Raw genomic sequence first — 25373 nt, forward strand, 5'->3', positions numbered from 1 at the left:
TGTATTTGATACCATTCCACTAATTCTACACCAGGCAGTACCACGAGCCCGTCCTCCCCAATTAAGGTGCCACCAACCTCCTGTGACACATAAACACAGATAAAATAAATGAATATTTGCTACATGGCTGAGGGCAGGCTCTTTGGAACCTCCTCCCCCAACCCTTAGGCCACAGTTTACAAAGGGAGGGAAGGAAAGACCAGTGGAGAAACACACAAAGGGCACACATTATGTTCTGAGATGCCTGTGGCACAAAACTGCTGTATTTGTACATCCTATAGTCTACGACATGCCTCAAATGTTGGAGGCAATCAATATTGAGGATGTATTCAATCTTATATTCTTATATTCGCTCCATGATCTCGCCATCACGGTCGACAACTCCGTTATGTCCTCCTCCCAGAGTGCAAATAACCTTGGCGTGACCCTAGACAACACCCTGTCGTTCTCCGCTAACATCATAGCGGTGACCCGATCCTGTAGGTTCATGCTCTACAACATTCGCAGAGTACGACTGTATCGAGTGTCAGTGTAATGCGGTGGATCGAAGTCAGGCGCAGGACACAGAACTCGAGGAAACGTACTTTACTGAACTTGAGTAAAGAAAACAACACAGCAATACCTTCACGCAGGAAGGAACTAACCCGCTCACCAAACGACACACGAAATGAAAAACAACCACGCACAAGACACATTGGGAGCCACTGGGTTAAATAGGGTAGGCGTGATTACACAAATGGGAAACAGGTGTGTGACATAGACACATATCACATAGATCGGCAGTAGCTAGAATTCCGGTGACGACGAACGCCACAGCCTGCCCGAGCAAGGAGGAGGGGCAGCCTCGGCAGAATCCGTGACAGTACCCCCCCCCCCCCGACGTGCGGCTCCAGCCGTGCGTCGACACCGGCCTCGGGGACGGCCAGGAGGACGCGGTGCGAGGCGAGTCGGATGACTACGGTGGAAGTCCATCAACATGGAGGGATCGAGGATGTCCCTCCTAGGGACCCAGCACCACTCCTCCGGACCGTACCCCTCCCACTCCACGAGATACTGCAGGCCTCCCACCCGACGCCTCGAATCTAAGATGGAACGGACCGAGTACGCCGGTGCCCCCTCGATGTCCAGTGGGGGCGAAGGGACCTCCCGTATCTCAGACTCCTGGAGCGGACCAGCTACCACCGGCCTGAGGAGAGACACATGGAACGAGGGGTTAATACGATACTCAGGAGGAAGCTGTAACCTATAACATACCTCGTTCAATCTCCTCAGGACTTTGAAAGGCCCCACAAACCGCCGACCCAGCTTCTGGCAGGGCAGGCGAAGGGGCAGGTTTCGGGTCGAGAGCCAGACCCGGTCCCCCGGTGCATACACCGGAGCCTCACTGCGGTGGCGGTCGGCGCTCGCCTTCTGCCGCCCGATGTCCCGCTGCAGGCGCACATGGGTAGCGTTCCAGGTCTCCTGCGAGCGCCGAAACCATTCATCCACCGCAGGTGCCTCGATCTGGCTCTGATGCCAAGGTGCCAGAACCGGCTGATAACCTAATACACACTGGAAAGGAATAAGGTTAGTGGAGGAGTGGCAGAGTGAGTTTTGGGCTATCTCTGCCCAGGGGAGGAATGCCGACCACTCCCCCCGCCGGTCCTGGCAATACGACCTCAGAAACCTACTCACCTCCTGGTTGACTCTCTCCACCTGCCCGTTACTTTCGGGGTAAAACCCTGAGGTAAGGCTGACCGAGACTCCCAGACGTTCCATGAATGCCCTCCAAACCCTCGAGGTGAACTGGGAACCCCGATCAGACACTATATCCTCAGGTATCCCATAGTGCCGGAAGACGTGTGTAAATAGGGCCTCAGCAGTCTGTAGGGCCGTAGGGAGACCAGGTAGAGGAATGAGGCAGCAAAACCGATCCACAACGACCAGGATCGTGGTATTCCCTTGTGAGGGAGGAAGATCCGTCATGAAATCCACCGATAGGTGGGACCACGGTCGTTGTGGAACGGGTAGGGGTTGCAATTTCCCTCTGGGCAGGTGTCTAGGAGCCTTACACTGGGCGCACAACGAGCAGGAAGAAACATAAACCCTCATGTCCTTAGCTAAGGTGGGCCACCAGTACTTCCCACTAAGACAATGCACTGTCCGACCGATACCAGGATGACCAGAGGAGGGTGACGTGTGAGCCCAATAGATCAACCGATCGCGGACCTCCAGCGGAACGTACACACGACCCTCTAGACACTGGGGAGGAGTGGGTTCGTTATGCAACACCCGCTCGATGTCCGCGTCCACCTCCCACACCACCGGTGCCACCAGACACGGCGCAGGAAGTATGGGAGTGGGCTCCACGGAACTCCCCTCCGTGTCATACAGTCGGGACAGAGCATCTGCCTTAGCATTCTGGGAACCTGGCCTGTACGAAAGGGTGAAACAAAAACGGGTGAGAAACATTGACCACCTTGCCTGGCGAGGGTTTAATGTCTTCGCCGCCCGGATGTACTCCAGATTGCGGTGGTCAGTCAAAATGAGAAAAGGGTGGTTAGCCCCCTCAAGCCAATGTCTCCACGTTTTCAGGGCTTGGACCACGGCCAACAGCTCTCGGTCCCCCACATCATAGTTGCGCTCCGCCGGACTGAGCTTCTTAGAAAAAGAACGCACAGGGGCAGAGCTTGGGTGGTGTGCCCGAGCACTGGGAAAGTACAGCACCTATCCCAGCCTCCGACGCGTCCACCTCAACCGCGAAGGCCAAGGAGGGATCCGGATGAGCCAGCACTGGAGCCGAGGTAAACAGGCTCTTCAGACGATTGAAAGCCCTGTCCGCCTCAGCTGACCACCGCAAACGCACCGGTCCCCCCTTCAGCAATGAGGTAATGGGAGCCACTACCTGACCAAAGCCCCGGATAAACCTCCGGTAGTAATTGGCAAATCCTGAAAATTGCTGCACCTCCTTCACCGTGGTTGGAGTCGGCCAATTACGCACGGCCGAAATGCGGTCACTCTCCATTTTCACCCCAGACGCTGACATGTGGTACCCTAGGAAGGAGATGGACTCCTGAAAGAACAGGCATTTCTCCACCTTGGCATACAGGTCATGCTTCAACAGTCGTCCAAGTACCTTACGTACCAGGGACACATGCTCGGCCCGTGTAGTCATCAATATACACCACTACACCCTGACCGTGCAGATCCCTGAAAATCTCATCGACAAAGGCTTGGAAGACTGATGGAGCATTCATCAACCCGTATGGCATGACAAGGTACTTATAGTGTCCTGAGGTAGTGCTGAAAGCTGTCTTCCACTCATCTCCCTCCCGAATACGCACCAGATTGTACGCGCTCCTGAGATCCAATTTCGTGAAGAAGCGCGCCCCGTGCAGTGATTCCGATCATGAGTGGTTAACCAGGGAAGTCCCAACACCACAGGATACGCAGGAGAATCAATCAGATAGAGACTAATCCTCTCCTCATGACCCCCCTGCGTCCTCATAGAGAGTGGTGCGGTAACCTCCCTGATTAAACCTGACCCTAGCGGGCGACTATCTAATGCGTGGACAGGAAAAGGCACATCAACACGAACAGTAGGAATCCTAAGAGAATATTTACGATCAATAAAATTCCCAGCTGCGCCTGAATCTACTAGCGCCTTATGCTGGGAATGAGGAGAAAACTCAGGAAACACAACCTCTATAAACAACTGACCAACAGGGAGCTCTGGGTGAGTCGGGTGCCTACTCACCTGAGATGGTCGACCAGTGCTCTGCTTACTGCCTCGACTCCCTGGGGACCCTCCCCAGCACCGAACCGCAGTGTGTCCTCTGCGGCCACAGTTGGTGCAGGGGACGGCCCCTCTCCTGGTCTCCCTAAGTGCAGCACCTCCGAGCTCCACGGGGGTAGAGTCGGACGTGCTGGGGGATGGAAGGAATGAGCCCTGATCAGAACGTCCGCGGGTCTCCAACAGGTTAACCAGCCTGATGGACATCTCCACCAGTTGGTCCAGATTGAGATTGGTATCCCTGCAGGCCAGTTCCCGCCGAACGTCCTCCCTTAGGCTGCACCGATAGTGGTCGATCAGGGCCCTCTCATTCCATCCCGCGCTGGCTGCCAATGTCCTGAACTCCAGCACAAAATCCTGGGCGCTCCTCCTCTCCTGTCTTAGGAGGAACAGACGCTCGCCCGCCGCTCTCCCCTCTGGTGTGGTGGATGATCGAACACTGCCCGGAAGTGGCGGGTGAACTCCTCGTAGCGGACCGATGCAGCATCAATTCCTCCCCACTCGGCGTTGGCCCACTCAAGCGCCTTCCCCAACAGACAGGAGATGAGGGCGGACACGCTCACGTATCCCGAGGGCGCCGGGTGGATGGTTGCCAGGTAGAGCTCTACCTGGAGCAGGAAACCCTGACACCCGGCTGGTGTACCATCATATGCCCTCGGGAGCGAGAGCCGAATCCCACTGGGCCCAGGTGGAGAAGAGGTGGACTGTGGTATGGGTGGTAGAGTGGTTGGAGGAGGTGTGGGAAGGCCACCTCTCTCCCAACGGTCCATGGTGTTCATCACCCTCTCCATGGCGGTGCCGAGCGCCCGGATGACACTCTCCTGTCGTTGAAAACGTTCCTCCATAGATTCGGACTGACGAGCTGTACCTGCTGACTCCATAGATGGTGCGTGGTTCTGTAACGAGTGTCAGTGTAATGCGGTGGATCGAAGTCAGGCGCAGGACACAGAACTCAAGGAAACGTACTTTACTGAACTTGAGTAAAGAAAACAACACAGCAATACCTTCATGCAGGAAGGAACTAACCCGCTAACCAAACGACACACGAAACGAAAAACAACCACGCACAAGACACATTGGGAGCCACTGGGTTAAATAGGGTAGGCGTGATTACACAAATGGGAAACAGGTGTGTGACATAGACAACAGGTGCAACATAGACACACATAACATAGATCGGCAGTAGCTAGTATTCCGGTGACGACGAACGCCGCAGCCTGCCCGAGCAAGGAGGAGGGGCAGCCTCGGCAGAATCCGTGACAACGACCCTACCTTACACAGGAAGTGGCACAGGTCCTAATCCAGGCACTTGTCATCTCCCGTCTGGATTACAGCAACTCACTGTTGGCTGGGCTCCCTGCCTGTGCCATTAAACCCCTACAACTCATCCAGAACGCTGCAGCCCGTCTGGTGTTCAACCATCCCAAGTTCTCTCACGTCACCCCGCTCCTCTGCACACTCCACTGGCTTCCAGTTGAAGCTCACATCTGCTACAAGACCATGGTGCTTGCCTACGGAGCTGTGAGGGGAACGGCACCTCCTTACCTTCAGGCTCTGATCAGTCCCTACACCCAAACGAGGGCATTGCGTTCTTCCACCTCTGGCCTGCTGGCCCACCTACCTCTGCGGAAGCACAGTTCCCGCTCAGCCCAGTCAAAACTGTTCGCTGCTCTGGCACCCCAATGGTGGAACAAGCTCCCTCACGACGCCAGGACAGCGGCGTCACTGACCACCTTCCGGAGACACTTGAAACCCTACCTCTTTAAGGAATACCTGGGATAGCATAAAAGTAATCCTTCTACCCCCCACAAAAAAATCATAATAATAATAATAATTGAATATATAGTAAATAAAAAAAGATATATATATAATAATAAAATAAATACAATAATAAAATAAAAAATAAAAATAATTTATACAAAACATACAAAATATTACATAAATGACACAAAAAAAATAGAAAGAAATAATAAAAAATTAAAATATAATAATAATAATATATAAAACAAATGAAATTTACAAATATACTCTAAAAATAAAGATTAAAAAAATTAGAAAAATATAAAACAATAAATTGTAAAGTTGTTGTCCCACTGGCTATCATAAGGTGAATGCACCAATTTGTAAGTCGCTCTGGATAAGAGTGTCTGCTAAATGACGTAAATGTAAATGTAAATGTTATATAGACCAACCATACTTTCCTTTGCACTATAATATGACTACTGTATACAAAGATAGTCCTGCACTAGATCAAATCAGAGTGGGCAGTGCAGATTTGATTGGAGTATTCTTATCATAGACCTGAATAGGGCACTAACCAATTCTGATGCAAATTTGGGCAGAGGTTTAGGCCCTGGCAGAAATCAAAGACTAGACAATGCACATGTGAATGTAAAAAAAAACATGTACATTTACACATGTACATTTGTGTCAGACAAATATTGCCATGTAGAATGGGGACAGTTAGTAAACAGAAAGAGCAATGTGGATTATCTGTAAAGCCTAACAGACAGGATTTGTGAGTTTCTCAAAGTCCACACACCTGAGGCCAAAAGTCATTAGCACCTGCTTAAAGTGACCAGCCAATGTCAAACAATGACAAAGGCAAGCGTTAGGCAAGGGTTCACCCATAAAATATATGCTCTACACAATGGGTTGCTCAAAATACTAAGTTGTTTTCATTCAATTGCAATTGCAGGCTAGGGTCCTTGTGGTGAAAGGCGATCTGAGGCACGTGTATCTGCAGTCACAGCACACTATCACAACAGCCACTGCAGCCAGTGGCCTAGAATAGCACAGGCATTCCACTGCCCCTCCCCATCCACACTCAGGCAATGCACAGCAGACTGATGTGTCACATGGACTCTCAGTGATCTTCGAGATGAAACACTCACACACACACACACACATACATATGCATACACACTCATGCACTCACTCACACACACACATGCACACGCACACACAACCTACCTATCTATCTATTATAATTAAACACATTTCCCGCTGTAACTGAAATACATACTATTTGTGTGTTAACACATTGTTGTCCACATTTATCAGAGAAGGGAAGAAACCATAGTGATAGATAGAGGACTCATCTTTATCTGTGCTATTATAGCGTCTGTGACAGCATGGGCAGCGCCATTGAGGTTACAACCCATAGGAATCCCCACTGAGTTGACTACTTTGACTACTTTCAAAGGGCAGAAGCATGGTGGACGTCCTCAATGGCATTGCCCATGCTAAAACGGCCTTTTAAAAAATAAAGAGGGGGTATTCAAATTGGCTAGTGTGTCACAGTACTCCACTCCTTTTTTCTATGCACATGCACAACTATATTAAGTATGGCCAATCGGAACAAAGGAAAGGCAACCGTAGCTCCACCTCTCTCTCCCCCCTGAGTTTTTTAGATGTATAATCCCTGAGTTGACCCAGAAAATAGGCAGTTGTTTCAAGATTTGATGCGGCAGTCTTTGTGCATCGGCCCTGTTAGAGCATGAAGCGTAACCCTGTGGAATACATACTGTAATCTGAAGACACCTCGCCTTGCAGATCAAAACTAAAATAAAACGTAGCAGTAGCGAAACTTTAATCCGAGTAGATACGGGTACGTGTTTGTTTTAATGAATTTATTGGATAATTCGCTGTCTGGCGTTTGTGTGAAGGTTTTGAGGTTGCTGTTCCATTGTTTGCCTTTTTGTTGTCTTCAGGAGGATGGGAATAATTAATCGGCAGTGCAATTGTAGGCTAGACATTTGATTGAAAGAAAATAGTGGTGTGTATTAACAAAGGGACGAGGTCGTAGACTTTATGGATGTTATGTATTGAATTTGGGAAGCAGTCCTAAATTTGAACAACCATATAATATAGGCTACAGCTGTTGGAGAATGCATAATGCCAATGTATCGCTTCTTTGTTGCAACGTGCGTAAAATAACCGAGCTGGTGTCATTTTGTGTTTGATATGCACTGTGGAGGGGATATAAACCAAAGTATAGTTCATTCTTCATCACAGACCGAGGTGCCTTTTATAATCTATTAAATCAATCGAATATCCAGTTGTAAAGGTAACAAGGTTGATAGCTAGCCTACCTATGTTTCAATCGGCAAGGCACAAAGAGGAGCATTTGCAGCGACACTGAGGAAGACATGGAAAGGCTTTCTAGTGTAATCGAAAAGGAGCACAAACCCTGCGGTTCTTGACTAGGAAGCGTCTCCTGTGGTTTCACTCTGCCATTTCAGGACATTGTAGGCTACATTCTTCCAGGAAATAATATGGTGTAATCACAACAATATTTTGGAGGCTTGAGGAATATATCGAAATTAATTGTTGTCTTGTTGCCAAATCAACCCATTTTACCACATGAACTGCCATAAACTACTCTTATGCATCCAAACAGACGGGTTCCTCTAGTGCAGCCAAGCCAAATATGTCCATGGCATGTCACCTATTCACTAATTGGCTTCAATTGTGCCAAATGAATGCTACTGCATGCTCACTTAACTTCTACCTACCTACATGATGGGTTGAAAATCAACTGCATCGCTCTAACTGTGTTTCCTCTGTGCTCAAAGACAGGAGCCATGGCGGATCATCTAATGATGCCCATGAACCACAGCTCTGCGGGCGGGGGCCTCCACGGCTACAGGATGGGCATGAACGGAGGCCTGCAGGTAGGCCACCAGCAGCACGTAGTGCCCCAGCCCGGCCTCCGAGCATTGCCCAATGGCCAGATGATGCACTACGGCGGGGAACCTCAGCAGCAGGCCACCATGGAGGTGGCCATGAGGCAGCGGCAAGGCATGGTGGGGCCTGTGAACGGACAGCTCAACGGGGCTCAGATGGGCCACCACCAGATGACGTCTGGTAACATGATGTACAACAACGGGCAGGCCCAGCAGCAACACCACCCCCAGCACCATCACATGCACCAACAACAGCAGGTCCAGCAGCAGCAACAACAGCAGTATATGAATGGTGGCCTCACGTCCCAGCAGCTCATGGCCAGCATGCATCTGCAAAAACTCAACACCCAGTATCACGGACATCCACTGGGGCCCATGAACAGCAACCACATGGGCAACGGGGCAGCCCAGTACCGCATTGGCCCGGCCCAGTTGGCTAACATGCAGCAGATGGCCGGGCCGGCGCTGGCCTTGAACGGCATGGACGCGGACATGATTGACGAGGAGGTTTTGACGTCCCTGGTCATGGAGCTGGGCCTGGACCGCGTTCAGGAGCTGCCCGAACTCTTCCTGGGCCAGAACGAGTTTGACTTCATCTCAGACTTTGTGAGCAAACAGCTGCCCAGCACTGTCAGCTGCTGAGTGAGAGAGGACCTGAGTCAACGATGCTGTGAAGGGGCCTGGAGAGGTGGAGAGTTTGGAAAAACTTGAGTAGAGTGTTGCCCACTGGAGACAACTACTGCTCCGCTTTTCATTTTTGTGTTGTGCCTTTCACTGTAACTGTGCTAGGTCGCAGTGAAAGGCAGAGAAGAGTGAGCGAGAGACACTGGTCTGGATAACCACAGCGTACAGTGCTAGGGTGTCATTTGTGAAGTGACCAGAGGTGCAGTTCTGTGTTGGGTCGCAGCTCGCCTGTAATGGGACATCGTCCTCCCGCATCTCTTCTCTCCAGAGATGAATGTAAACAAAACGGCTGAATTTGAGAAGCCACTCTGAACAATGTTAAGACACTGTTGCCTCATACCCTGGACTCTATGGCAGTTTAGTAGTAAGATGTGTTTATTTATTACTCAAGAGAAGTTAATATAGAACAAACCAGAGACTGACAGAGATCTTCCAGAGTGAGGGTCAAGTGCTTTTGGTGTTTTTGGGAGGGTCAGGGGAAGCTCAAAGTTTAAGGTCTCTTTAAAAAAATATATTTTTGAGCAAATTGGTCTGGGCCTTCTGTTTGAAAATAATCATTTTTGATTTTCCAATAGCTTGGACGGCAGTACAAGAAGAATGTCATCTCATTGATTTGAATGGAAGTCCATCATAATTGAATAGCTCACTTTTTGGCAAGTATTGCTTTTAGCTGTGATGTTCTCAAACCTACTGCTTGTATTCTATAAATCTGTGTTACTACAGGAAAGTCCTGGTCACACTGTCTGTTCTATGTGAGTTGTAGAACTGCCTTAATTATGCAAAAAAATATTTTTACTTTATTGGTGGTTTTTATCTTCCCTTTGCGGTCAACACGGGGGTGGGGGGGTCTTTGTGAAGGGGTTTTGAGGATCAATAAAAATGGCCTGGATATAAGTGTGGCCTGCTTTTACATTCATTGCACAACTCCCTCAGGCAGAGGAGCGCTAAAGGGAATATGCCACTTCAGAGCTTTCCAGCCTGTAGGGTCCAGGATATTCAGTAATTTAATACTTGTCCTGTTTCTTAGGAATATCTTTATCTCCCTCAAGGTATGCACAGTCTTCTAATGACTAAGACATTTACTGCTGTAAACAGCTAATTGCCTTCATCCTGTCATGGCAAATGATGACTGGCGTGTTAAAATCAAACTCAAAGGTGCACTGCTATCCACCAAAAAGCTGAATTTCTAATCCAAATTCTTGGCCTTTGATATGGAGAAGGACCCACATTGTGGTTTTAGTCATTGCATTCCTGATCATCCTGACACCTTTAATAAAACTAGGTTGAGGAATGAATTTCCTGGTTCCTATGAGTTATGGTAACTTTTCTAAATGTTGCTGGGCAGAAAGTAGTTGAGACCTAGGCGTGTGTGTGGTGGGGGAGGTGGAGCGGGCCAGGGTTAATCTACGCTTAACTTGATGGGGGTTTAACTGAATTCAGCCCCTGTAAATTACTACAGGGGAAGAGGGAAGTATGGCAGACAACACATCTTAATGACAGTTGTTACATTTGAGAATGCACTTAATGGGTGGTTGGGGACGCAAAATGAATATAGGTTAGTGCCAATAACAAATGACATATACAAGCATGGCTTCCTTCAAAAAAATCTGTTTAAATATCCCATGCCTTTTGCGATGTTATAGCCACTTGATATCAATTCTAATGAGTTTCTTAGTATTCTATGGGGTTGGGGTTAGTCGGTTTGTATTTTGCCTCAGGGCTTGGAATGCTTGATTGATGTTATGGAAACGTTGCATTATGCAAGAAATCGCTCTGCCATTTCCTGGTTGCATAGTTCGCCTAATTTCAGTTTATGTGACATAATAAGCTAATATAGTGTAGAAAATCATTGTACCATCCAAGCTGTTGTGAAATATATTTGACATAACAAAAAATATTGTTGTTTGAAGCTGGTGTACAAAACCGAAAGTAAAAGACGCAAAGACAAAACTTAAGAACGGGAAGCAGAGAAATAGCACACTGATCTACCGCTTCTTAGACTTGCTTTTAATTAGAATGATAGATCTATAACTCACGTGTATTTGGTCAGGTTGCCAAAAAAGTTACATATTGCCAGTTTAAGATATACCATTTTATTTTTATTTTGCAACTTGAAGAGTAACAAGTCCTCGCTTTTGTCTAACTCATTCTAAAAGAGACATCTATATTCAGTAGTTCAATTGTGTAGAACAAGTTAGCCCTTACTGCCAAATTGAAACATGGAATCAACTGGTGGGTTGCTCTAAATGAAACTCACTTGATCTTAATGTAACTTACATTTGTGTTTGCCAAACACAAAAACTCAAAACTCAGCCGAGGGCATGTGGGTTTTACTTGGGTTGTCATGAGAAAGGCTGGGGCATAAGATACAATTGCGCTGCCCCTCTTGGCACCATCCTTAGTAACGGTCGCAGGGTCCCTGCCCAGTCTACAGGGTCTTCCTGGAAACTGCCAGGCCAGTGCAGGCTGTGCCGAGGCAGGTTGACTAGCTGGCAGAACACTGGCTCCACATACTGTATATCTGAAAACACACTGCATTGCAAGGTCCCTCTTTAGCGTCAATAAAAAAAAAAGGTGGTTTCTTAATCATTGTGCATCCAGAGTTAAATGGAATTCTGTCCCAAACGCCCCTGTTTGCTCACTCAATCCCTTGTTATGTCTCAGTCTCCTACAGAGGGGCCAGTCTAGACATAGGCTAAGCAGGGTGTGACTGGAAGAAGTTTACAGTTCGCCTGTTTCTGTTTTTCTCTTTCTCTCAGACAAGGCAGCCCACCCACAACAACTGCTAGCTACGCAACTTGTCTTCTTCCTGTGTCGGCTTGCTGTTTTCTCAAAGCTCAAAACCCACATGGAGAGAAAGACAGATAGAAACAAAATGCTGCATCTAAACACCAAGGAAATTCTCCAATGTGAAAAAAGTTACATGAAAAACGACTTCTTGAAATTAGGTGGATGGAGTTTTTGGTGCCTGGGGATTTCTCTGGGATTTACCCCTAAAGAGGCCCTAGGATTTCTGACAAAGACCACCCCTAAACAGTGTTCAGCACCCTCACTTGGGCAGACGGATCGCATTGTTGCATATGGAAATAAGTATAGTGCTAATATTCCTCTTATTCTCTGTTACACATGGTCCATTCTACACAAGCCTGTCTATTTGTATCTCGAACAGCTCCTAGCTTCAGCACCCCCACACTGGGGCTGAAATATCAGATTGTTGCATTTAGATATATATTGCATAATGTTAATATTACTTTCATTCTCTGTTACACATGGTAGTCAATTCTATCTACACTTTACATGTCTACCTCCTGAACAGGCCCAAGCGTTCTATTTCCAGGTACTACAGCTGGTATTGAGCCCTCCATGAGCTCAGTGTAATCTCAGGGCACTGCACCAATGAGGGCACAGTGGCCATTCCTAGTCACGCATTGGCTGTGGTCCCCACCCCCCACCCCTCTCTGATAAAGCAAGCAGTCCTGGTCTGCAGGCTGATCAAACATGTTAACTGGATAACTAGTATTTTGCTCGAAATAATCTGGCTCATAAAGTGCTAGCAATTCTGTGCAAAAGGTTTTTTGTCATATTTTTTTATCATTGCGTTGGCTCTCGTCTATACACCCTTATTTGCAGTTGTATCTCATGCTGTAGGCTATTCCCTTTGTAAATATGACATTGAGTAAGCTTCTCTCTGTCCCACTAAAATATCCTATTCAGGGATTTCATCTATGTAGTAGTGATTGGACCATTTTACTTCAACGTTCTACATTACATTCTTACATAACACTGTCCAAACATAAATTAGTTATGGAACTAGTGCAGATAGATAATATATTACTATATTATCACTATATTATGACACAAAAGTTTGTAGTTTAGTTGATTATTTGATGACTAAGGAGAAGCCTCACAAGAATTAGGACAGAACAAATACAGGATCAGCTGCTCAGTTATTTATTGATAGCAGTGGCAGGTTCCTGAAAGCCTGGTTGAATGTGGGAGGTTGCATGCTCCTGCATGCCTACATTCTGACTGTTTACAGAGAATGGTTGTTTTAGGGTTGTTTTAGGACCTGAATCTGAATTAACCTCTCTCCGTCTAGAAAGTAAATAAACAAACTGCAGCTTCACAAGGTTGAGATAATTCAGAGGACATCAAATCAAATTGTATTTGTCACATGCTTCTTTACGAACAGGTGTAGACTTATAATGAAATGCTTATTTACGGACACTTCCCAACAATGCAGAGAAAAATAATAACAGGAGGAATAAATACACAATGAGTAGTGATAACTTGGCTATATACACAGGTTACCAGTACTGAGTTGATGTGCAGGGTTACAAGGTAATTGAGGTAGATATGTACATACAGTACCAGTCAAAAGTTTGGACACACTTACTCATTCAAGGGTTTTTCTTTATTTTTACTATTTTCTACATTGTAGAATAATAGTGAAGACATCAAAACTATGAAATAACACATATGGAATCATGTAGTGACCAAAAAAGTGTTAAACAAATCAAAATATATTTTATATTTGAGATTCTTCAAAGTAGCCACCCTTTGCATTGATGACAGCTTTGCACACTCTAGGAATTCTCTCAACCAGCTTCACCTGGAATGCTTTTCCAACAGTCTTGAAGGAGTTCCCACATATGCTGAGCACTTGTTGGCTGCTTTTCCTTCACTCTGCGGTCCAACTCATCCCAAACCATCTCAGTTGGGTTGAGGTCGGGGGATTGGGGAGGCCAGGTCATCTGATGCAGAACTCCATCACTCTCCTTGGTCAAATAGCCCTTACACAGACTGGAAGTGTCTTTTGGGTCTGGAAAACAAATGATCGTCCCACTAAGCGCAAACCAGATGGGATGGCGTATCGCTGCAGAATGCTGTGGTAGCCATGCTGGTTAAGTGTGCCTTGAATTCTAAATAAATTACTGACAGTGTCACCAGCAAAGCACCATCACACCTCCTACTCCATGCTTCACAGTGGGAACCACACATGCTGAGATCATCCATTCACCTACTCTGCATCTCACAAAGACACGGCGGTTGGAACCAAAAATCTCCAATTTGACTCAGACCAAAGGACAGATTTCCACCGGTCTAATATCCATAGCCTGTTTTTTGTTGTTGTCTTTTTCGTATTTATTTCTCAATCTCACTTTCCATCCTTTAATTAAATATACTTTCCTGCAACCGCCTCACCCAATGTGGAACGGATTCTATTATTTCTTCATACATTTTTATCCAGAACCTCTGGCTGAAACTAGCCAGCTAGCCAGCAAACTAGCTACTTGCTATTAGCCACCGTTAGTGGTCTTCACCATTGTCCGTGGCCGTGGCCTGCACTACCTATCAGCCAGCTCTAGCCTGGACAATTATCGGCCAGTCTGCACAGTCTGCACATCGCGCTATCGAGCCAGAGCATATCGGATTTTCTGCCGGAATCACTGAATCACTGGACCTTAACACCAGATCATCGCAACTAGCTAGCTGCAACCGAATGGCTGTTGCCGTTGTTGGCTAATCACCACTGTCCTGAAATTAACCCCAGTTAGCCTTGAGCTAGCCTCAAGCCAGGCCAATCTCCCGGCTATCTACCTCTCTGTCAACCGGACGGGACCTCCTAGTGTTGACACGGAACCCCGCCGATCCATCACGACTGGTCTGCCGACGTAATCGTCTGATGTGGTTTCAACAGGCTTCCCATTGCGACGACCACAAAGATCCATCTGCTAGCCCCGGCCCACTAGCACACGCAATCAACAGCCGTGCCTCCAGCTTGCCTGTAGCGTAGCGGCCACGGAACTGCTCCCGGACTTACTTATGGCTGTTCACTGGACCTTATGATCACTTAGCTACACAGCTGATGCCTGCTGGACTGTTCCTTTATACGGTACCCCATCCAGTTTATCTGTTTAGCCTCAGCTCAAACTTTCGTCGCCATTACCAGCTTTTGTCTTAGCTCTCTTGAAAAACACCTGTGACTGCTTTATGCCTCTCTCCCATGTCAATATGCCTTGCCTATTGCTGTTTCGGTTAGTTCTAACTGTACCTTTTCAATGTAGAGCCCCCAGTCCTGCTCAACCTGTCTCAGATAGCTCCTTTGTCCCACCCCCCACACACGCGGAGACCGGCTCAATCGGTGCCTCCAGTGATGCTATCTTTTTCATCTTTACCCAACGCTTAGGTTTACCTCCACTGTACTCATATCCTTCCATATCCTTGTCTGTACATAATGCCTTGAATCTATTCTACAACGCCCGTATATCTGACCCTTTTTTTCTCTGTACCCAACGCACTAGAAGACCAGTTCTTAAAGCCTTTAGCCGTATCCTTATTCTACTCTTCCTCTGTTCCTCTGGTGATGTAGAGGTTAACCCAGGCCCTGTAGCCCCCAATATCACTCCTGCTCCCCAGGCACTATCATTTGTTGACTTCTGTAACCGCAAAAGCCTTGGTTTCTTGCATGTTAACATCAGAAGCCTACTCCCTAAGTTTGAGTTATTCACTGCGTTAGCACACTCCGCCAACCCTGATGTTCTAGCAGTGTCTGAATCCTGTATTAGGAAGGCCACCAAAGATTCTGAGATGTCCATTCCCAACTACAACATTTTCCGTCTAGATAGAACTGCCAAAGGGGGTGGAGTTGCAATCTACTGTAGAGATAGCCTGCAGAGCTCTATCATACTATCCAGGTCTGTGCCCAAACAGTTTGTGCTTCTACTTCTAAACATCCACCTTTCCAGAAATAAGTCTCTCACTGTTGCTGCTTGCCACAGACCCCCCTCAGCCCCCAGCTGTGCCCTGAACACCATATGTGAATTGATTGCCCCCCATCTATCCTCAGAGTTCGTATTGCTTGGTGACCTAAACTGGGATATGCTTAACATCCCGGCCGTCCTACAATCTAAACTAGATGCCCTCAATCTCACATAAATGATCAAGGAACCTACCAGGTACAACCCTAAATCCGTTAACATGGGCACCCTCATAGATATCATCCTGACTAATTTACCCTCTAAATACACCTCCGCTGTCTTCAACCAGGATCTCAGTGATCACTGCCTCATTTCCTGCGTACGTAATGGGTCCGCGGTCAAACGACCACCCCTCATCACTGTCAAACGCTCCCTAAAACACTTCAGCGAGCAGGCCTTTCTAATTGACCTGGCCCGGGTATCCTGGATGGATATTGACCTCATTCCGTCAGTAGAGGATGCCTGGTTGTTCTTTAAAAGTGCTTTCCTCTCCATCTTCAATAAGCATGCTCCATTCAAAAAATTCCGGACTAAGAACAGATATAGCCCCTGGTTCACCCCAGACTTGACTGCCCTCGACCAGCACAAAAACATCATGTGGCATACTGCATTAGCACCGAACAGCCCCCGCGATATGCAACTTTTCAGGGAAGTCAGGAACCAATATACACAATCAGTTAGGAAAGCAAAGGCTAACTTTTTCAAACAGAAATATGCATCCTGTAGCACTAACTACAAAAAAGTTTTGGGACACTGTAAAGTCCATGGAGAATAAGAGCACCTCCTCCCAGCTGCCCATTGCACTGAGGCTAGGAAACACTGTCACTACCGATAAATCTACGATAATCAAAAATTTCAACAAGCATTTTGCTACGGCTGGCCATGCTTTCCACCTGGCTACCCCTACCCCGGCCACCAGCTCTGCACCTGTGCAACTTGCCACCCCCCGTTCTCCTTCACCCATATGCAGATAGCTGATGTTCTGAAAGAGCTGCAAAATCTGGACCCCTACAAATCAGCTGGGCGAGACAATCTGGACCCTTTCTTTCTAAAATTAGCCGCCGAAATTGTCGCAAACCCTATTACTAGCCTGTTCAACCTCTCTTTCGTAACGTCTGAGATCCCCAGAGATTGGAAAGCTGCCGTGGTCATCCCCCTCTTCAAAGGGGGTGACACTCTAGATCCAAACTGTTACAGACCTATATCCATCCTGCCCTGCCTTTCGAAAGTATTTGAAAGCCAAGTTAACAAACAGATCACCGACCATTTCGAATTCCACCGTACCTTCTTCGCTATGCAATCTGGTTTCCGAGCTGGTCATGGGTGTACCTCAGCCATGCTCAAGGTCCTAAACTGTATAATAACCACGATCGATAAAAGACAGTACTGTGCAGCCGTCTTCATTGACCTGGCCAAGGCATTTGACTCTGTCAATCACCGCATTCTTATTGGCAGACTAAATAGCCTTGGTTTCTCAGTTTTACCAACTACTTCTCAGATAGTGTTCAATGTGTCAAATCGGAGGGCCTGTTGTCTGGACCTCTGGCAGTCTCTATGGGGATGCCACAGGGATCAATTCTCGGGCCGACTCTATTCTCTGTGTATATCAATGATGTCGCTCTTGCTGCTGGTGACTCTCAGATCCACCTCTACGCAGATGACACCATTTTGTATACATCTGGCCCTTCATTGGACACTGTGTTAACAAACCTCCAAACGAGCTTCAATGCCATACAACACTCCTTCCGTGGCCTCCAACTGCTCTTAAACGCTAGTAAAACTAAATGCATGCTCTTCAATCGAACACTGCTTACACCCGCCTGCCCGACTAGAATCACTACTCTCGGCGGGTCTGACTTAGAATATGTGGACAACTACAAATACCTAGGTGTCTGGTTAGACCGTAAACTCTCCTTCCAGACTCACATTAAGCATTTCCAATCCAAAGTTAAATCTAGAATCGGCTTCCTATTTCGCAACAAAGCCTCCTTCACTCATGCTGCTAAACATGCCCTCGTAAAACTGACTATCCTACCGATCCTTGACTTCAGCTTCAAACACTCTACTCAGCAAATGTGTCTTTTATACAGGTAACAAACTGAGATTAGGAGCACTCCCTTTAAGAGTGTGCTCCTAATCTCAGCTCGTTACCTGTATAAAAGACACCTGGGAGCCAGAAATCTTTCTGATTGAGAGGGGGTCAAATACTTATTTCCCTCATTAAAATGCAAATCAATTCATAACCTTTTTGACATGCATTTTTCTGGATTTTTTTGTTGTTATTCTGTCTCTCACTGTTCAAATAAACCTACCATTAAAATTATAGACTGATCATGTCTTTGTCAGTGGGCAAACATACAAAATCAGCAGGGGATCAAATACTTTTTTCCCTCACTGTAGGTATTACGAACTGTAACTTGCCAGCTGGTCAGTGCATGCTGTGAGCACGCGGCCTGGCAATCTGTCTGTCCCTGTGGCCTTGTGAATGTTAACATGTTTAATTATCTTACTCACATCAGCTATGGAGAGTGTGATCACACAGTTGTTTGGAACAGCTGGTGCTCTCATGCATGGTTCAGTGGCTGGGTTTCCCTTTGTAATCTGTGGTAGTTTGCAAGCCCTGCCACATCCGACGAATGTCCGAGCCAGTGTAGTTGGATTCGATCTTGGTCCTGTATTGATGCTTTTCCTGTTTGATGGTTCATCAGAGGGCGTAGCGGGATTTCTTGTAAGTGTCTGGATTAGTGTGAGCTCTAGCCTTTAGCTCAGTGCGGATGGTGCCTGTAATCCATGACTTCTGGTTGGGATATGTACATACGGTCACTGTAGGGACGACGTCGTCAATGCACTTATTAATAAAGCATTTGATTGATGTGGTAAACTTCTCAATGCCATTGGATGAATCCCGGAACATATTCCAGTCGTTGCTAGTGAAACAGTCCTGTAGCTTAGCATCCGCGTCATAGGACCACTTCCATATGGGTACTTCCTGTTTGAGTTTATGCTTTTAAGCAAGAATCAAGAGGACAGGGATATGGTCAGATTTGCCAAATCTGGGGGATGGAGAGCTTTGTATGCGTCTCTGTGTGTGGAATAAAGGTGATCTAGAGTTTTTTCGCCTCTAGTTGCACAGGTGACATGCTGGTAGACGGGTGATGTAAAACGGATTTATGGCCCTATACAGCTCGTTTAGTGCGGTCTTAGTGCCAGCATCTGTTTGTGGTGGTAAATAGACAGCTACGAAAAATATAGATAAACTATCTTGGTAAATAGTATGGTCTATAACTTCCTTAATATTAGAGATTGCGTACCAGCTGTTGTTAACAAAGAGACAAACACCACCTCCCCTGAGCTTCCCCGACGCCACTGTTCTGTCCTACCAATGTATAGAAAAACCAGGTAGATTTATGTTTACCTAGGATATTGCAGTTCTTCAGATCACGTTGATAGGATAGTCTCGAACGTAGCTCATCCAGTTTATTCTCCAGTGATTGCACGTTCACCAATAGAATGGAGGGTAGTCTCGTCAGGTATCCCGCATGCCGGCCTCTATAGCGGCGTCTCCTCCTTCTTCGAGTGTCAGGGATTGGGCCTGGTCAGGGATAATCAAAAGGTCTTTCGCCTCCTACTCATTGAAGTAGAAGTCCTCGTCCAAATCGAGGTTAGTGACAGCTGTGCTGATGTCCAGAAGCTCTTTTCGGTCATAGGAAACGATGGTGGAAACATTATGTACAAAAAAAGTTAAGATCAGCCCCAAAAAATACACAAAATAGCACAATTGGTCAGGAGCCCGTAAAACAACCGCTATTCCCTCCAGCGCCATGCTCTTCCTAGGTAGCGGCAGGTAGCTTAGTGGTTAAGAGCGTAGTGCCAGTAACCGAAAGGTTGCTGGTTCTAATCCCCGAGCCGACTAGGTGAAAAATCTGTCGATGTGCCCTTGAGCAAGGCACTTAACCCTAATTGCTCCTGTAAGTCGCTCTGGATAAGAGCGTCTGCTAAATGACTAAAATGTAAATGTAAATGTTGCTCAAGCCGCACTTCCTAATTTTCGGGCTCAACTGTCACCTTGAATCACCTCGAGATATCGCATCTCATTGGATGATGCTTCAATATTTCCCTCAGCTTCAAGATCTATTGTAAAGAGATGCCATCTCAGTTTAAGTCTTTGTGTGAGATTCTTTAATAGAAAAATAATGGAGAATGCATGGGGCTTGATTGCGGCCAAGCTTTTAGTAAAAACTGAAGGTCTTGTAAGCGACGCCAGCCCCCCTAATCACATTACACAACAATTTCTGTGGCCACATACTTAATCAGTGTCTTTGTAATCATGTTGTTTATCCCATGCATTTACCCCTGTATGTATTATGTTGAGGAATAAACCAGCCCTTACATGCAGAACCTTTGGTCTCAAAGGACTGTCGCCTGACAGCCTCTGGCTTGTTAGGACAGGTGACGTGAATCTACCTCGGGACAACCAACTCCCATTAGCCCCATTCCCAAAACCCTCTTCCTCATCTCCTCTGCAATTTATTGGTATGTGGATCTTTGAAGTTAAGGAGTGAAGAAGGGGTTTTAATGACTCTTTTTCCTGCATGGAGCTCACTTTTCGGTGTAGACAGCTCACACAGGTAGCGAAGTCTCAATAGTATTTGCTGGTGGTGACTCTGTCTGGTTGTTAATATACCTCTGTACACGGTTCCTCTGTGGAGGTAGTTTAAAGCCCACACACACACACACACACACACACACACACACACACACACACACACACACACACACACACACACAGTCCAGTGCTACAGGCCTGAGTGGGTTCAGGGTTGGCATTAAGACGAGAGAGGTAACCTCGTCCCCAGGCTCAATTGCTTGCACATATAGAGCATGGTAAAACTGTCTGAAAGGGGCGCAGTTTAAAATCAAGGTGGGAGAGAGAGAGACTGCTATAGCTGTATTAAATGCAGAAAATTGCCAATCAAAATAAATGTTCTATCATAGCAACCATATTATTTTTGGAGAGCCCAATTGATTCTGAGTTCAGGCATATAAAGTTGGTATGTGAAAACTATTTCTTAGATGCATACTTTCCGATTTCTCAAACTCACTTCCTTGTTTAGCCCATTACTTGCAATGCTCATGCTTTGAAATCCACCCCGTCACGGCTCCACATAATATTCATGTCCATGTTTCTATACTTTTACGGCAATGTTTTGACTGACTGAGAAAGCCGTCTGAGTGTGTTTGTATGTGTGTGTGTGTGTGTGTGTGTGTGTGTGTGAGAGAGAGTTACTTTTCCCCTTGAGAGATAATACCCTTACTGACATGTGACCGATCAGCCACGTTCCTGCAACCATTGCTGCAACATTTCCTGACATTAGCCGGCACCATCTGCAGAGACATGGGGGTGCTGAGATGAGGCTTTTCAGCTGCGATTGTCTCACAAACAAGGTCGCAGGAGCCCAGGGAGAGGGCTGCTCTCCATTCAGCATGTATACCAAGACCTGAGGCAATTAGTGAAGCACCCTACAGCACATCCATTCTGCTGACAGTGAAAGCATTCTGGGAATTCAGGAATGATTCGGGTACGCCAGAGAGGGAGAGATGACCTGAACCCTTTATCCCTTTGGTCTACCTCTCTGGCTGTGTTGACACCTGTCTCACTACACCACCTGTGTCAAGGCGTGCTGAAGGTGGGTGTGGTGTATGAATCATGCGCAGGACGCAGAGGCTCAGTCCAAAGGCTTTAGTGCAATATATATAAAAGACAGAAGCACAATAAGCCCGAAGGCGAAAACACGGCGAACACAGGCGACAAAACAAACGGCGCACAAACATGTGCAAAATAACCTCTCCAAAACACTGGAGGGAAAATGTAGCTCCAAACACGAAACAGAAGCGCAATCACACACAACGACAAGCACACACAACGAGAACTAAATAGGACACTAACGAGGACTAACAAGACACAGGTGTACAACATCCAGACAAAACCAAACGAACATGAAACATAGATCGGTGGCAGCTAGTACTCCGGGGACGACGACCGCCGAAGCCTGCCCGAACCAGGAGGAGGAGCAGCCTCGGCCGAAACCGTGACAACCTGGCTAGAACCACTGCCCTCAACCTGGACTCAGGGGTAGACCTAACTCAGTCAACTTAAATCCGGAACACTCAAATTAGTATGATATGTTTCCGTTTGGTATGGTATGTATTAATTTGTGGATGACCATCATGTTACGAATTACAATTTGTATGATACATTACATTACCAAAATTATGTGGACACCTGCTCGTCGAACATCTCATTCCAAAATCATTGGCATTAATTTGGAGTTGGTCCCCCCTTTGCTGCCATAACAGCCTCCACTCTTCTGGGAAGGCTTTCCACTAGATGTTGAAACACTGCTGCGGGGACTTGCATCCATTCAGCCACAAGAGCATTAGTGAGGTCGGGCACTGATGTTAAGCGATCAGGCCTGGCTCGCAGTCAGCGTTCCAATTCATCCCAAAGGTGTTTGATGGGGTTGTGGTCAGGGCTCTGTGCAGGCCATTCAAGTTCTTCCAAACCAATCTCGACAAACCATTTCTGTATGGACCTTGCTTTGTGCACGGGGGCATTGTCATGCTGAAAGAGGAAAGGGCCTTCCCCAAAGTGTTGCCACAAAGTTGGAAGCACAGAATCTTCTAGAATGTCACTGTATGCTTTAGTGTTAAGATTTCGCTTCACTGGAACTAAGGGGCCTAGCCCGAACCATGAAAAACAGCCCCAGACAATAATTCCTCCACCAAACTTTACAGTTGGCACTATGCATTCGGGCAGGTAGCGTTCTCCTGGCATCCGCCAAACCCAGATTCGTCCAATGGCGGCGATCTTTACACCACTCCAGCCAACGCTTGGCATTGCGTATGGTGATCTTAGGCTTGCGTGTGGCTGCTCGGCCATAGAAACCCATTTCATGAAGCTCCCGACAAACAGTTATTGTGCTAACGTTGCTTCCAGAGGCAGTTTGGAACTCGGTAGTGAGTGTTGCAACCGAGGATAAACAATTTTTACGCGCTTCAGCACTCGGCGGTCCCGTCCTGTGAGCTTGTGTAGCCTACCACTTTGCAGCTGAGCCGTTGTTGCTCCTAGACGTTTCCACTTCACAATAACAGCACTTACAGTTGACAGGGGCAGCTCTAGCAGGGCAGATATTTCGAAGAACTGACTTGTTGGAAAGGTGGCATCCTATGACGGTGCCATGTTGAAAGTCACTGAGCTCTTCAGTAAGGCCGTTCTACTGCCAATGTTTGTCCATGGAGATTGCATGGCTGTGTGCTCGATTTTATAGACCTGTCAGCAACGGGTGTGGCTGAAATAGCCGAATCCACTAATTTGAAGGGGTGTCCACATACTTTTATATATATGGTGTATGTTAACAATTGCAATTTGTACAATATGTTACTAATTTGCAATACGTATGATATGTTACGAATTCCAATTTGTTGTGACTGATGTTAGCCACATAGCTAGGCTAGGTGTTAGGGTTTAACGTTAGGGTTAAAGTTAAGGTTAAGGTTAGGAGTTAGGTTAAAGGGTTAGGATCTTTGTACTTGTGGCACTATGCCTTTTTAGGGCTTTTAAGCTCCAACTCCTCTCCTAAAGTACAAAAAAAAAACGGTGGATTATGTCATTATACAGTTGAAGTCGGAAGTTTACATACACTTAGGTTGGAGTAATTAAAACTAGTTTTTCAACCACTCCACAAATTTCTTGTTAACAAACTATAGTTTTGGCAAGTCGGTTAGGACACAGTCATTTTTCCAACAATTGTTTACAGACAGATTATTTCACTTATAATTCACTGTATCACAATTCCAGTGGGTCAGAAGTTTACACAAACTAAGTTGACTGTGCCTTTAAACAGCTTGGAAAATTCCAGAAAATGATGTCATGGCTTTAGAAGCTTCTGATAGGCTAATTGACATCATTTGAGTCAATTGGAGGTGTACCTGTGGATGTATTTCAAGGCCTACCTTCAAACTCAGTGCCTCTTTGCTTGACATCATGGGAAAATCTAAAGAAATCAGCCAAGACCTCAGACAAAAAATGGTAGACCTCCACAAGTCTGGTTCATCCTTGGGAGCAATTTCCAAATGCATGAAGGTACCACGTTCATCTGTACAAACAATAGTATGCAAGTATAAACACCATGGGACCACGCAGCCGTTATACCGCTCAGGAAGGAGACGCGTTCTGTCTCCTAGAGATGAACGTACTTTGCTGAGAAAAGTACAAATCTATCCAAGAAAAACAGCAAAGGACCTTGTGAATATGCTGGAGGAAACAGGTACAAAAGTATCTATATCCACAGTAAAACAAGTCCTATATCGACATAACCTGAAAGGCCGCTCAGCAAGGAAGAAGCCACTGCTCCAAAACCGCCATAAAAAAGCCAGACTACGATTTGCAACTGCACATGGGGACAATGATCGTACTTTTTGGAGAAATGTCCTCTGGTCTGATGAAAGAAAAATAGAACTGTTTGGCCATAATGACCATCGTTATGTTTGGAGGAAAAAGGGGGACGCTTGCAAGCCGAAGAACACCATCCCAACAGTGAAGCACGGGGGTTGGCAGCATCATGCTGTGTGGGTGCTTTGCTGCAGGAGGGACTGGTGCACTTCACAAAATAGATGGCATCATGAGGAAGGAAAATTATGTGGATATATTGAAGCAACATCTCAAGACATCAGTCAGGAAGTTAAAGCTTGGTCGCAAATGGGTCTTCCAAATGGACAATGACCCCAAGCATACTTCCACATATGTGGCAAAATGGCTTAAGGACAACAAAGTCAAGGTATTGGAGTGGCCATCACAAAGCCCTGACCTCAATCCTATAGAACATTTGTGGGCAGAACTGAAAAAGCGTGTGCGAGCAAGGAGGCCTACAAACTTGACTCAGTTACACCAGCTCTGTCAGGAGGAATGGGCCAAAATTCACCCAACTTATTGTGGGAAGCTTGTGCAAGGCTACACTAAACGTTTGACCCAAGTTAAACAATTTCAAGGCAATGCTACCAAATACTAATTGAGTGTATGTAAACTTCTGACCCACAGGGAATGTGATGAAAGAAATAAAAGCTTAAATAAATCATTATCTCTACTATTATTCTGACATTTCACATTCTTAAAATAAAGTGGTGATCCTAACTGACCTAAAACAGGGAATTTTTACTAGGATTAAATGTCAGGAATTGTGAAAAACTGAGTTTAAATGTATTTGGCTAAGGTGTATGTAAACTTCCGACTTCAACTGTACATACATTGAAAAAAGACTGTCACTTAAGTATTGTGTTCGGTTTGTATTACCTTATTATTTAAATTAAAGTATAGTGACTGGTGGGGGTCGACTTGGGGAGAGTGGGTCCACCGAGAGACTGAAATGGGATGAGTGGAGGCCCCACGCACACCTCAGAGAAGATGCCCTC

The 25373-nt window shown here is 46.4% G+C and overlaps 1 protein-coding gene across 2 annotated transcripts; it reads left to right on the forward strand.

The window, feature by feature from the left end:
* Nucleotides 1–7203: 7203 nt before the first annotated feature.
* LOC121585934 (cbp/p300-interacting transactivator 3-like) lies at nucleotides 7204–9982 on the forward strand. Of its 2 annotated transcripts, none has more exons than XM_041902279.2 (2): nucleotides 7204–7382; nucleotides 8350–9982. In XM_041902279.2, the coding sequence occupies exon 2, from the start codon at nucleotides 8359–8361 to the stop codon at nucleotides 9100–9102; it is 744 nt and encodes a 247-aa protein (XP_041758213.1). In that variant the 5' UTR covers nucleotides 7204–7382; nucleotides 8350–8358; the 3' UTR covers nucleotides 9103–9982. The 2 variants fall into 2 exon arrangements, with proteins under 2 accessions (XP_041758213.1, XP_041758214.1); XM_041902280.2 differs by having other exon boundaries at nucleotides 8354–9982.
* Nucleotides 9983–25373: the final 15391 nt, after the last annotated feature.

Source organism: Coregonus clupeaformis, chromosome 17 (assembly GCF_020615455.1).
Source record: "Coregonus clupeaformis isolate EN_2021a chromosome 17, ASM2061545v1, whole genome shotgun sequence".
Lineage (NCBI taxonomy): Eukaryota > Metazoa > Chordata > Actinopteri > Salmoniformes > Salmonidae > Coregonus > Coregonus clupeaformis.